Genomic DNA, 14,982 nt, shown 5'->3' with positions numbered 1-14,982 from the left:
TTTCATAACTTTAATGCTCATATTTGTAATGTGATTCATCGTTGAACATTTTAACATAAACCCTTTAAAAGATTTTACTTTGGACAGAGGATGATCTCAACCAAGTGAACTAAAGTGAAAACAAGAGGACTCCTGCCTTCTGAAATATGCTTAGAACAATAGATCAAAGTTGCCAAATTACACTGCTCAGGACACTCTTCATGTTAACTGTAAAAAAAAACACCTTCATGCAGTTATGCCATTTTAATTTAAAGAAATGAAATATCAGTTTGATAATAAGTTTGTTTTTGATGGCTGTTTTAATGTTGTCTATTCTTGGTAATTTTATGGCCCTTCAGTAGTTCTTACCTGCCCATCTCCAGTGCTGATGCCAGTTTCACAAGTTTCTTCGCTTCCTCCTCACTGGGTGCCCACACACCTAGATAATCTACTTTATCAGACTTCTCTTTTTGGGCTTCACATATTTCCAATGGCTGCAATATAACATGGGAGCAGACTTAGTAAGTCAGCAAAACATTCTGAAAGTAATTTAAATGAATCAAACATATCACATCAACCAATTTATGACAGATGTAAAAAATGTTTTGATTCAGCACTCTTAATAGAGATGTATTCCAAGGAAACATCCCCCCTCCACCTCTCTCCAAGATTATCAATCGTTACTTTAATAATTACCACACGGAACAATCAAAACAACTTAGATACTGCAAATAATTAAAGTAGATGATAGATAATTTTAAGTAGAATTGTTTGTCTCTACAGATACTACCTGATCCGAGTGTTGTGCATTTAATATTCTAACAATATTTGAGTAATCTTGTGAGTAATGATGAATGTGTATATACACACACACAGTACTATTTGGTACTCTGTTTGGCCCATTGTCTCTGCCTGCTCCTGTGCTACTGAACTTGTGTCCTCATCTTGATTCCATTCTATCCACCTTGATTCAGTCTCTTCACACCTACATCTGCGATACTTCTCACGCCCTGAATCTCCTCAGTAATTTTCAATTCCCTGGCACTGCCCACCTTATCTTCACCATGGATGTTCAGTCCCAGGAAGATTTCAAAAGCTTTCTGCTTCTTTCTTGACAAAAGAACCAACCAACCCCCCTCCATTGGCTGAACTGGTCCTCACCTGAACAATTTTTCCTTTGGATCCTCCTACTTTCTCCAAACCCAACGGGTAAGGATGGGCCCAAGTTATGCTTGCCTCTTCATCAGCTATGTAGAACAGTCTATGTTTAAAGCCTCCCCCACTCATACTCCACAATTCTTCCTCCACTACACTGGCAACATCATTGGCACTGCTTATTGCACCTATTCTGAGCTTGACAATTTTATCAATTTTGCCCCTAACTTCCACCCTGCCCTTAAATTCACGTGGTCCATCTCTGACCCCTCAACCACATCTCTTCCATTTCACGCATGTCTGCCCTCACCCAATCCTCCCATCACCTTAACAGGGATAGGGTCCCTCTTGTCCTCATTTACCACCCCATCAGCCTCCACATCCGGCACACAATTCGCCCTAACTTCTGTCATCTCCAACAGCATCCCACACCAACCACAGCTTTTCTTCCACCACCCCCCCCCCCACCCCACTTTCTGCTTTCCACAGGGTTTGCTCCTCATGAAACTCCCTGGTCCATTTGTCCCTCCCCACTGATCTCCCTCCTGGCATTTATCCTTGAAAGCAGAACAAATGTTACACCTGCACCTATCACCGTTCTGCTATCCTCTTTACATGCCCTCCACCATTTTATTCAAGCATCTTCCCCCTTCCTTCTCAATCCTGAACAAGGGTCTCGGCCCAGAACATCAACTGTTTATTCATTTCCAAAGATGCTGCCTGACCTGCTGAGTTCTTCCAGCATTTTGTGTGTTGCCTTAGATTTCAAACATCTGCAGTCTTTCTCATATTTGATTATGCATTCTTGTTTGTTTAAATAATTGTGGATTATATGCAAAAATATGTCAATTGCATACATTACTCTACCCCGTGATCCGTGGCACCTCAAACTACCCCTGTAGAATCGGACTCCCGTGTTTCACTTGAATTAATTTAATGTTTTGAAGTTACAAAATAATGCCAAGTACCACCATCTTGATTTTAACCTACAAGCAAAGAGTAACAAATTGCTTCCTCCTTATGCAGGTCTGACTGAGAGCAGAATAATGGAGTTCGCTGATGGAGAAGAGTCATTTAAAGGTAAACCTTTCCTTTGCAGAACAACTGCAAACTAATGATACCATCTTTTGGCTTAACAACAAATGGTGTAAAGTTATTCAGCTAAATGTTGTACTTACAACATACAAAGCATGCAAAGCTCCAAGCACAGTGACCAAGGGAGCATCTTTGAACAATCCTTCTGGGGGACATACCAAAACTGGCTTTACCATGCCAGCCTTCAGAGCACTGGGAAACAGAATCAAAAGCAAGTTTTAATACATGTTGTTAACCTCATGAAGTGTGAATCATTAATAGGAACTAACAACTGTCTTACTATTATAGTGCAAGTATGAATGGGGTAGATACAACATAAAATTCCTTTTGAAATATGTTGGACTTCACAACAAAATGTACCGTCCATTATTGTCAATGTTGGAAGTAGCGAGTGAGAGTGACATCCTGCAATGGCGGGAGCCATTTGGAAACTACAAGCTTCATCAGGAGCAAGTTATCTGAACCAATTAAAAGAAAGGAGGTGTAAGTGGAGTGGGGTAGTGTTAAGAGTAGTCTGGCTTTGGCAAGAACAAACATAGGCTCTAAGTTTCTAGTATGCTTTTTTTTTCTTGTTAGTACATAACTATTATGCTAAGAACGGGACCAGAATAAGTGATATGTTCCTTTTGTAAGATGCGGGAACTTGGGGAGACCACCAGTCTCCCAGATAAATACATCTGCATGAAGTGCACCAAGTGCAGCTGCTTAAAGACTAAGTTCAGGAACAAGAGCTACAGCTGGGTGAACATTAGCTCATACAGATGAATGAGGTGATAGATAGGAGCTACAGGGAGGTAGTCACCCCTAAGGTGCAGGAGGCAGGTACCTGGGTGACTGTCAGTAGAGGGAAATGGAACAGACAGCCAGCGCAGTTACTCCTGTGGCCATTCTCCACAATAATAAGTGTACTACCTTCTATACCGTTGGGGGGGGTGGAAACTAACCATCAAAGAGAAGTCACAAGGGCACAGGTCACTGGCACTGAGCCTGGCTCTGTGGCTCAGGAGGGAAGGGGCGAGTAGAGGTGAGCTGTAACGATTGGAGATTTGTTGGTTAGGGAAACCAACCAAGTGGGGGGAAAAAGGTTCTGTGGACAAGAACGTGATTCTTGGATGGTTCCTTGCATCCCAGGTGCCAGGGTCAGGGACTTCTTGGATTGAGTCCAGAGTATTCTTAAGTGAGGAGAGCAGTCAGAGGTTGTGGTCCACATCGGTACCAACGATGAGTAGGAGGGTTGATGAGTTCCTGCAAAGTGAGTTCAGGAAATTGGGTGCTAAGCTAAAGGACAGGACCTCCAGGGTTGTAATCTCCGGACTGCTACCCATGTCACATGCTGGTGAGGGCAGAAATAGGAAGATTATACAATTCGGCTAAGGAGTTGGTGCAGGAAGGAGGGCTTCAGATTTTTGGATTACTGGCCTCCCTTCCAGGGAACATGGACCTGCACAGAAGAGAAGGGACTGCTTGCACCTGAACTGGTGAGGGTCTAATATTCTAGCGTTGCACCAGGACGGTGGTGGTAAGCTAGATTTGCAGGGGACGGGAACCTGAGCATCATAACAGATAGTGGAATGGTTGTGGAGAAAGATGTTAAGCCTACACACAACGTCAGGAATCAAAAGGTTAAGCATGGTGGGATTAATGTTCTGAGTGGCGTACATTTTAATACAAGTATTGCAGAAAAGGTGGACAAGTTTAGGCCACAGATCAGCATGTGGAATTATGACATTGAGCCATAGGCGAGACTTGGTCACAGGAGGGGCAGGACTGGCAGCTGGGGTTCTGTTATTTTAGATGTGGTAGAGCAGAAGGGACTAAAGGGGGGTGGGGTGGCATTACTAGAAAGGGAAAATGTCAAGGCTGTGCTCAGCCACGATAGACTGGAGACCTTAGCCAGTGAGTAGAACTGAGGAGCAAGAAAGCTATGCCCATGTTAATGTGATTATATTACAGATCACCCAACGGTCCGCAGGATTTAGAGGAGCAAATTTGTAAAGAGATCGCAGACTGTTAACAAGAAACAAGGCTATGACAGTAGGTGATTTTAACTGTCCACATATTGACTGGGACTCCCATACTGTAAAAGGGCTGGATGGGAAAGAATGTCGTGTGTGTTCAGGAAGTTTCCTTAATCGGTACATAGAAATCCCAACTAGTGAGAGAGCGATACTAAATCACTTATTAGGGAATGAGACAGTGCAGGTGACATGTTTGTATGGGGGAACACTTTGCATCTAGTGTTCATAATACTATGAGTTTCGATGTAATTATTGTCGTGGAGACCCTGTGCAAAAGTTACAGGGGCTCTAGCAGAGATATTTAAAACATCCTTGGCCTCAGTGATGTGCCGGAGGATTGCAGGATAGTTAATGTTGTTCTGTTGTTTAAGAAAGACTCCAAGAATAAACCAGGAAATTATAGGCTGGTGAGCCTGACATCAGTAGTAGGAATATTGTTAGAAGGTATTCTAAGGACTGGATATACAGTGCCTATAAAAAGTATCCACCCCTTGGAAGCTTTCATGTTTTATTGTTTTACAACACAAGTCACGGTGGATTTAAATTGGCTTTTGTTGACACTGATCAACAGAAAGACTCTTTTGTGTCAAAGTAAAAACAGATCTCTAACTAAATTAATTGTAAATATAAAACATGAAATAGTTGATTGCTTAAGTATTAACCCCCTTTTATATGACACCAAATCATTACTGGTGCAGCTAGTTGGCTTTAGAAGTCACATAATTAGTTAAATGGAGATCCCTAGTGTACAGTCAAGGTGTTTCAACTGATAGCAAAAATACAGCAGTATCTGGAAGGTCCAACTGCAGGTGAGTTAGTAGCCTAGCAAAAACTACTCCATGAAGACAAACCAACACTCCAAACAACTCTGCAAAAAGGTTATTGAAAAGCACAAGTCAGGAGGTGAATACAAGAACATTTCCAAGCCACTGAGTATTCCTTAGAGTACAGTTAAGTCAATCATCCAGAAATAGAAAGAATATGGCACAGCTGTGGGAGGCCACCAAGAGACCCATGACAATTCTGGAGGAGTTACAAGCGTCAGTGGCTGAGATGGGAAAGACTGCATATACAACAACTCACTGATCCTTCAGACTTCGGTGAAAACATGTCCCACTAAGAAAAGTGCTAATTCCATTGAAAATGAATAACATTTTATTTAAAATAATCAGGGTTGATCATCTGAGGGGTCTTTTGTACAAATGTTTGTTTTTAATTTTATAAATTATATGATTATATGATAGCCCAGTACCCACAGAATCAGTTGTCCTCAGACAAGAGATTATCATTTCAATTTGATAAAGTGTGAAAAAATCATTTAAAATGTATAATATGTCAGATGAAAGAATAGAATGAAAAACCTCTAAAACTAAAAGCAGTGAATTTTCAATAATATTTACTCTTACTTTTGATGCTTGCTCAAAATGCATCCCAAGTTTTTGTCAACACCATCAGATATTTATAAAAAAGCAGTATCAGGTAATCACATGGTCAACTATATTCCTGAGGACCCCCTTTTCACCCTCCACATTTGCTAAATGCAACAAGTCAAACAAGCTCCTGTAAATTTGCTATTTTTTCAATAATTTTTACATATTTATTAATGTTGCTACTGTCACAACCATGACGTGTCAACACTGTCTCTTTTGTATAGAAAGAATTATTTTAAATTATAACATAAATTTATGCATTTTAAGTAGAGGCCGAGGCAGCTAGCAACAGAGGGAAAACAAGATGGCTCCTGTATACAACTCATGCACATCATCTAAAAAAGTGTGTTTTGTCAACACCGTCAGGTTTCCTGTCTGACGGTGGTGACACATAGCTTGACGGTGTTGACAAAAACATCCAAATCATCCTCAATGGAGGCTTGAATATAATTTATGATCACAATAAAATAGTAATATGGGTTGTAATGTTTCACTAACCTCTATTCATAATATACATAATTTCCCCTTTATTTCTTCCACACACAGGCCTACAATATTTCCTTACTATATGTATTCCCAATGACCAAAACTATAAATGGATTTAGTTGCACCATTTCATAATCATTTTATAAAATTTCACCAAATTAAAGATAAATTCATAGTAATTTTGCACAATTTCATACTAATTCCATTAAATTCTGACCTCCCTTTTATGGATTTTAGGAAGTTATGGCTAGGCAGCAGCCATCAGTGGCGGAGCGAAGAGAAGAAACAGGAAGAAAAGAGAAAGAAAATATATAGTGAGCCAGAGTTAAAGGAGGAATACCTGAGAAAGGAAAAGCAAAGATGGAAGAAGCCTGTAGAGAATGGGAGATAAAAACTATCAGTGATTTGAATGAAAGGGAAAAGAGGAGTAAGAGAAAGGCGTGGAAACGTAGACAGCAAGAGTCAAGAGAGCGTAAGAGAATGCTGATGGAAGAAATGGAGCAGGAACCCTAGAGTGTCCTGACGAGACTACAACAGATATATCTGCTGGTGTCATTAACTGTGGAGATTGGCTTGCAGTCATTTATGACCAAAATTGGTGGTTAGCAAATGCTGTCACTGTGGATGCTCATCATCAAGATGTTCAAGTGGAGATTTTCCACCCTCGTGGGCCCAACACGCACTTCCGTCCAGAACCAGGTGGAAAGGATATGTGCTTCGTACCAGTTGAAGATATTCTGGTCAGACTGATGGAGCCATCATCACCGGGTCGTGCAAGCAGGTTGAGGGAGATCTACCACCTGTCTGCTGAAGTCATAGACTTCACAGAGGAGGAACATATTAATCGCTTACTTCCTGATGAAGCTGACTGAACGTTTTCGAAGATTTTCAAGCCCAGAAATGGATGGATTTTTTTAAAAATTCCTGGCGTGTTTTCTGATGTTTATGCTTAAACATTACAATTGTACTGTAGCTTTTATTTTGCTGTTTACTATTGTTAATATTTACAGAAGGATAAAATGTAGATGACAAATTGTTATTTGCTGTACCAAATTGTTAAAAGTTGTTAAGCAAGGAAGCAATGACCTGAGTGATGAAAAGGCTGGAACTGTTCGTTGTAATTCGGCCACTGCCACCACCGTCAGGTCTCAGTCACCACTGTCAGATGGAACCTTCTTTGTTTTAAATCAATATGCTTACAACTTGTTCCTCCAAAACAGTTGATTTATTAAAGTAATTGTCTCTTTAAAATTAAGAATGTGTTTTTTTAATGTCTAAAATTGTTATTTTGTATATTTAATGCTAATGATAAACATTGCATGATGTGAGAGTTTTTAAAAGTACACGTGAGATAGTATAAAAAATGAACAAAAGTGAATATTAACAGCATATTATGTGTACCTACGGTGTAGACATAATGATTTAAAAGCTCTAAATCTACACAAGACTAAATAAATAGGAATAATTAACTTTTTATTGTGTCTGACAATGTGTTGACAAAAACTAAGTAATGGCAGGAAAAAAACACATTAATTTAAGAAAAAATTACAAAATCAGGAGGTTGCACCGAAATATTGCATGACCTTGTTCTATAAACATAAAGTTTAGATTTCTTAACATTTAATTTTTTTCTTTCCTTTTCAAAATTAAAACCCGTTTTATCCAAATTCTCAAGAATCAGTGAACTGTTGCCTGGGTGCTTCACCAGTTGCAGCTTATGAGAGAGTGGCAAAGTCAGCCACTGTTGTATGTGTGAGTCATTTTACGACTCACATGAAATCTCGGCTGGAGTTTGCCGGAAAGCATGTGGGAGACTGAAGGCAGCTGGAAGAAGGTTCTGTGGTCTAATGAAACCATAATTTGAGCTTTTTGGCTAAACGTTCTGTTTGGTAAATCCGAACACTGCACATCATCAAAAAGACACCATCTCTGCTATGAAACGTGGTGGTGGCTGCATCATGCTGTGGGGATGCTTCACTGCAGCAGGCCCTGGAAGGATTGTGAAGGTAGAGAGTAAAATGAATGCAGCAAAATACAGGGAAATCCTGGAGGAAAACATGATACTGTCTGCAAGAGAACTACAACTTTGATTACTTTTCCGACAAGACAATGACTCCAAGTATAAAGCCAAAGCTACACAGGAATGACTTAAAAACAGCAAAGTCAACGTCCTGGAATGGCCAAGTCCGGACTTCAATCCAACTGAGAATTTATGGCGGAACTTGAAAAGGACTGTTCACTCACATTTGCCATGCAATGACAATTTTGTAAAGAATGGGGGGAAACTGCAGTATCCAGCAATGCAAAGCTGATAGAGACCTATCCACACAGACTCCTGACTGTAATTGCTGCCAAAAGTACATCTACTAAATACTGATTTGAAGGGGGGGGGGGGGGGGGTGAGTAATTATGCAATCAATTATTTTGTGTTTAATAATTGTAATCAATTTACACCAATTTATAGAAGTATGTTTTCACTTTGACATGAGTCTTTTCTGTTGATCAGTGTCAAAAAAGCCAAATTAAATTCACCGTGATTCAATGTTATGAAACAACAAAACATGAAAACTTCCAAGGGGTTTTTTATAGGCACTGTATTTTACTAAAGCTCATTACCCTCAGAGCAGCAGGAGGCCCAATGTTTGATACAGAACATGAATCAAAATCGACTGCGTATGATGTGCTTACATACCGCTTGATGCCACTGTTAGCTGCATCGCTAAATCTCCGCACATCATCGTAATCCCTGTTGAGTGGTCCAGTTGGTGCAAAGACCTATAAAGTTCAGAGAGTTACAATTACCGTGCTGGAGGGATTTTATTCAGTGATATTCCTTTATAAAAGAATTGCCAAAAGATAGCATTCATTAGGTAATTGGTTCCTTCATTCCTGGCAACATTCCAATGAATCTTTCCTGCACTCTATTAGGTCTGAGTACGATAAACAAAAATTAATATAGCACTTCAACTGAGTTTTATAGAAACTTAGGTTTAGCACAATTTCCCCATTTTTGCACTCTGCCTTCAATCTCCCATGTTCAACAATGTAAAAGTACCTCCAAGGCTGTTTCTGAACTAAAACCAAATTATTTTATGCTCCTCACATTTAACCTTCCTAATAAAATGAGACAATTCACACTTGTATCACAGTTATAAACTTGGCTTCTTATTCATATCAAATTACCACAAACTCATGTCCAAACCCAAACAGATTCATGGAGTCAGAGTAATACAGCATAGAAACAAGACTTTTGGCCCAACTCATCAACACTCATCCCAATGCCCATCTAAGTTAGTCCCATTTGCCAGCATTGGGGCTCATATCTCCCTAAATCCTTCTTATCCATATACCTGTCCAATTGCCTTTTAAATGTACTTATACCTGCTTAACTACTTCCTTTGGAAGCTCTACATGCTCCATCCTCTGCAAGAATTTGATCCTCAGGTTCCTTTTAAAACTTTTCCTTCTCACCATTTCCCTCTTGCTTTTGATTCCCTTTTCCTGAAATTAAAACTACAGCAGTAGTTTGATAGCAGTTTCCAAAGACTGCAGTGCATACTCTTAATCTGATGAAAAACTGGCTACCATAATTTTTAGCTTTGTCCATCTTCAGTTTCATATCCTAACTGTTGCAAGTCCTCTCAATTTGCATATCAACAAACATTTTGTCCCTTTACATCCATAGTGACTAAATTATATTCCCTCCCCAAAGTAAATCAGAATCAGCTTTATTATCAACTTGCATGTCATGAAATCTGTTATAGAAACATAGAAAACCTACAGCATAATACAGGCCCTCTTAAAAGACCCTATCGTTTCTGCCTTAAGTTCCCTTAAGTTATTCATCTATATTATATACTTTGTCGTCGTTGCAGAAGGATTTTTTTCTACTTTTGCATTTGACATTTTTCTCTGAAATATATATTTTTCACAAGCATCCATTTTCTATTTCATTCTCAATATCTTCAGTCATCCAGAAAATTCATGGTTTGATCTGCTTTCTTCTGCACACCCAGGAAGGTATCGTGTATCCAAGTCTCACCGTTTGACCGGCAACATAGCTGAACCAAATACCCATGTACAATATTAAAACATTCCCTCTTTCAAGTAACTACTCTAACATCCAACAGAACTTTTTCATAACCATTCCAAACATATTCCAATCACTGAAATACTCATAAGCACTCCATTCCCCAAAATCAAATCAGCACCACTTTCATTTCCAAATGAACGGGAAATATGCCAAAGGGCATACCTTAGGAGTGCCTCTATTTTAATATTATTTTCTCATGTAAATCTTGCAAAATTTTATTGTGTACACTTTTTATTGAAGTTTGATGCTATCAGTAATTAATAATGCAGTTTCATTCCAACCCACCCAATGGTTATGTTGTGTGATTCCCCTTCTGTGTAGACCTAGCATCAATGAATACCTGGTTTCAGTAGTAATAGATACCAAACCTCCCACAGAGCCACGATAAGACATATAACATCAGGTGCTCCATTAAGAAACAGCTTGCAGTTTTTGAACCAAAAGGTGAAAAGTGGAAGAGTCTAGGACCTGAGGGCTCAACCATAGAACACAAGGACATCCCTTTAGAGCAGAGATGAGGAGTTTCTTTAACCATGGGTGGTGAATGTGTGGAAATCCTTGCTGCAGAGGGCTGAAGTGACAAAGTCTTTGGGTATACTTAAAGTGGAGGTTGGTAGGTTCTTGATTAGTGAGGTTGTCAAAGGTTATAGCAAGGCGGCAGAAGGTTTAAAGGTTTATTTTCATTGTCAAAGTATGCATGTCCAATACAACTCTGGTATTTGTCTACTCCAGATAGCTATTACAAACAGAAAGACAATGGGTGTTAGAAGAATACATCAACTCCCCCTCCACCACCACAAAAAAGGAACAAAACTTATATTTAAAAAAAAGGAACTAAAATCCCTCCTCCCCGCAGCAAAAATCAGCAATAACAATCCCTGACCTTCTCAAAGAAAAAAACAGGAACAATAACAATCCATTAACCCCCTTACTCGCAGAAAACAGCGACGTACCCAAGCCCCCGCTTACACACAAAAAATGAAAACCAATATACAATCCAGTAACCACATAAATCATAGAATATCGGAAACATCTTTTCGAGCAGCCGCACAAACTCAGTCCTTCCGCATAAAGAGCAATCGCCGATCTGCCTGCTGACCATCTCCATTGGGAGCCATCGCTGACCCTCACTGCATTCACCTCGACGCTTAAATCTTCCTCACCGCTTCAAGATGGAATCGCTAATGACCTGGCAAGGTCTTCTTCACGAGTCAGCTTGTTCTCGGTCCTTTTCGCTCGCCTCACCCCCACATCTCTAATCTCCAGAAAGCAGCTCCTCTGGACACAGCAGAGCACTGGATCCTTCGTTCGAGTTCCAAACTCTACATTACAGGCTCCAGCAGTTTCCACAACACAAGCCAAGACAAAAAGATCAGGTAGAAGGCATAAAAAAAATGAAATAATTGAAGAGCTTTTCTATCTGGAAGATGTCACCCGAGGAAAGGTGGTTGAGATAAGTCAGCCATGAGCAAACGGTGGAGCAGACTAATTCTGCTCTAATGTCTTATGGAAAAGGAAAACCAACAAGCTCTGTGTACAGAACACACGAGAATAGCGGGTGGATTTAACCACACGTGAGTTATGGAACATATTAGCACAAGTTGGCATCTTCATGCAGGAAGTCTGATTATCTGCAACCATAGAGAAGGAAAATATTGCTACATCCTTAACGTACTCACCAATCTGGACCCCGGAAGATCAACAGCATGGACCAATACCACGTCCTGTTCCACTGAGGCATCGATCTGAAAGACAGAATTTAGTCATATTAAAGCATTATTATTGTAATATTTGCCAAGATAGTGAAAATCTTGTCTTGCAAACTATTCATACAGATTAAATCATTACTCAGAACAGAGGGAGAATAAAATGTAACAGCTACAGAAAAGGTGCACTGCAGGTAAACGATACGGTGCAAGATCATTATGCGTAGATTGTGAGATCAAGAATTCAACTTATTGTACTCAGGAACCTTTTAATAGTCATAACAGCCGAGTATGAACTGTCCTTGAGCCTGGTGATATGGGCTTTCAGACTTTAATATCTTCTGCCTGATGGGAGACAGTATGTCCAGAGGGGTGAGGTTCTTGAATATGCCGGCTACTTTACTGAGGCAGAGAGAAGCTGAGTGACATAACAAGCCTTTGATTCAACAACAGCAGTCGAACATTTCCACTGAGAAAGTTGCTGAACTTCTCATTAACCTGGTAACACTCAGCAGGAGATCTGCTGAAATGCTGAATTAAAACCCGACCTGTACCAGACCCAATCCAAAAGGTTGACAGTTTCCTGCTATGCCAATTATCCCGTCCTGAGTCCAAGAAGTTCACTTACCACAACCATTAGGGCACCCGTCTTCAACTTTCAAATGATCTCCAACCTTTCAACGCAGGCATGTTTTATAAAGCTATGGGTGCTGGCTCAATCTAACACATGCCAAGACACTTCTTGTTTATTTTTCAACACCCAGCCTGACTTAAACTCAAATGCACAGATGACCTGTCATATTCTGGTTAAAGAGTCAAGCCTTAATTCAGTTTGATGAAGCCAGGGACAGTTAGGCTGGCCATCTATGGTCATCATTCTTCAGTTGATTTGGTCAACTGCAAGTAATTGGGAAATTGAGATATTGGCTGTTCTTCTTCCCATTATTCCCTAAATTTACTTTTTATTTAAGGAGAAATTAACATACCAGCATGAACATGCAAGAGATACACTAAAACATCTGGTCATGACTGAAGGATCTGTGAGGGAGATGTTTTAGTCACTGTACTACTAAACAGCTTCTAGCTTATCTTATTCCCACAAAAACAATCATTCCTTGACCACTGATATTTACCATTCTCAACCAACCTTTATTTATATTCATTCTGATAAATCATCAGTTTTAATGGATTTGAAATTTAACTCACCTCCCAAACTCCAACCTCTTGCTCTAAATCTTATGCAATCTGTGCTCATACAATGCTCGCCTTTGTACATCACATTTCAGGCATCCATTGTTAGCAGGCATTAGTCAGTCCAAAACCTAGAATTCACTCCCAAACTAATTTCTTCTCATACATAAAAGAGAGGCCCTTATGGCTAATATTATCATGAAGTTTGGTCTTAGCTTAATACAAAAGTACATACCTACAAGTTTGTGCTCCCTCCTCTACCCCCTCTTTCTTATGCTATTTCTTCCCCTTTCCACTCCAGTCCTGATATTGGGCTGTGGCCCCAAATACCAACTGTTTATTCCCCCTTATGTAGAGGTGGGCCTGACCTGCTGAGTTCCTCCAGCATTTACAAAATCTCGTGTACTTATGGTTAAATCAACCATTTAGTATAGATGAAAATTTATGTACCTTTCTCCCTCAATGTCCATTCCACTGTAAGAATTGCACAAGTGAAACTTTCATCTGATGATAGGTCTAAATGTAAAGCCACACACACAAAATGCTGAAGGAACTCAGCAAGGCCAGGGAGCAGCTATAGAAAAGAGTAAACAGTTGACGTTTCTGGCCAAGACCCTTCATCAGGACTGGAATGAAAAGAGAGAAATCAGGGCAAGGAGAAAGTAGTACAATGTGGAAGGTTAAAGAGTTGACTGGTGAAAGAGCCAAAGGGCTGGAGAGGGGGTAAGAACCTGATAGGAGAGGGTAGAAGACCATGGAAGAAAGAAAAGGGGGAGAAGCACCAGAGGGAGGTGATGAGCAGATAAGGAGATAAAGCAAGAGGGATGGGAGAATGGGCAGTGGGGGGGGCGCATCACCGGAAGTTTGAGAAATCGATTTTCATACCATCAGGTTGGAGGCTGCCCAGACAGAGTATAAGGTGTGCTCCCCCAGCCTGAGTGTGGCCTCATCACGGCATAGACTAGCCAAAGGACTGGCGTGTCGGAATAGGAAGTAGAATTGAAATGCGTGGCCACCAGGAGAACCTGCTTTTTCTAGCGGATGAAACGTAGGTGCTTAACGAATCAGTCCCCCGATCTACGTGCCAATACACAGGAGGCCACACCGAGAGCACCAGATGCAGTAGATGACCCCAAAAGACTCCTTTCTTTGAAAGACATCTATTTAGTTCTGGAATGAATAGACTCATCCTAAGAACAGATGCAGCTGAGATGAAGAAACAGAGCAGGGGATGGCATTTTTTTAAACAAGTGACAAGGTGAGCAGCAGTATAGTCCAGGTAGCTGTGGGAATCAGTGGGTTTTATAAAAGATTTCAGTAGATAAACTATCTCCAGAGACAGTGAGATCAAGAAAGAGGAGGGTAATGTCAGAAATAGACCAGGTCTATAAAGCGCTCTGCAGAGTTTATTACAGATGGTCTAACGCTAGATATTTTTTTTAAAAATTAACCCTAGGGCACTTTTATCTGTAATCAGAGGTAGCCACACTGACTGCAGCTCAGTCCTTTATTATAACCGCTAAAATAGCAATAGAAAATTATTCAAGGCATGTATTAAACATACTTACAGATTTATACTGGTTAAGTGCAGTCTTCAAATGAAGCAAATCTCCAGAAAGTTTATCAATGGTATTTGTTACTAAGACAATACCATCAAACGACCACCTGTTCACAGGAAAAAAAATCTATGGTCATTTGCGCTTAGTATAAATAATGATAATTTTAATTTGAGAATTTTCTCAATACTTAGTACTGGACTTGTAGTTGCCATACAGGGGAAATATCACGTGAGCACCAATCAGTTACACAAATGAACTTTCACAAGTTAG

At 40.1% G+C, this 14,982-nt stretch overlaps 1 protein-coding gene across 1 annotated transcript in view; it reads right to left on the bottom strand.

Annotated features, from left to right (window-relative positions):
- The window catches only part of LOC140733743 (putative aminopeptidase W07G4.4), a 71,972-nt gene that overhangs the window by 24,804 nt on the left and 32,186 nt on the right, over positions 1 to 14,982 (bottom strand). The window contains exons 3-7 of the mRNA XM_073057471.1: positions 14,722 to 14,818; positions 11,936 to 12,001; positions 8,856 to 8,938; positions 2,313 to 2,421; positions 349 to 473 (exon numbers count right to left, since the gene is read on the bottom strand). Coding sequence (XP_072913572.1) covers positions 349 to 473; positions 2,313 to 2,421; positions 8,856 to 8,938; positions 11,936 to 12,001; positions 14,722 to 14,818 — 480 coding nt within the window. The remainder of the gene's footprint in view (positions 1 to 348; positions 474 to 2,312; positions 2,422 to 8,855; positions 8,939 to 11,935; positions 12,002 to 14,721; positions 14,819 to 14,982) is intronic.

The sequence above is a fragment of the Hemitrygon akajei genome, chromosome 1 (assembly GCF_048418815.1).
Source record: "Hemitrygon akajei chromosome 1, sHemAka1.3, whole genome shotgun sequence".
Classification (NCBI taxonomy): Eukaryota; Metazoa; Chordata; class Chondrichthyes; order Myliobatiformes; family Dasyatidae; genus Hemitrygon; species Hemitrygon akajei.
The sequence above is the reverse complement of the archived record's forward strand: the minus strand, read 5'-3'. Positions and strand labels throughout refer to the sequence as shown.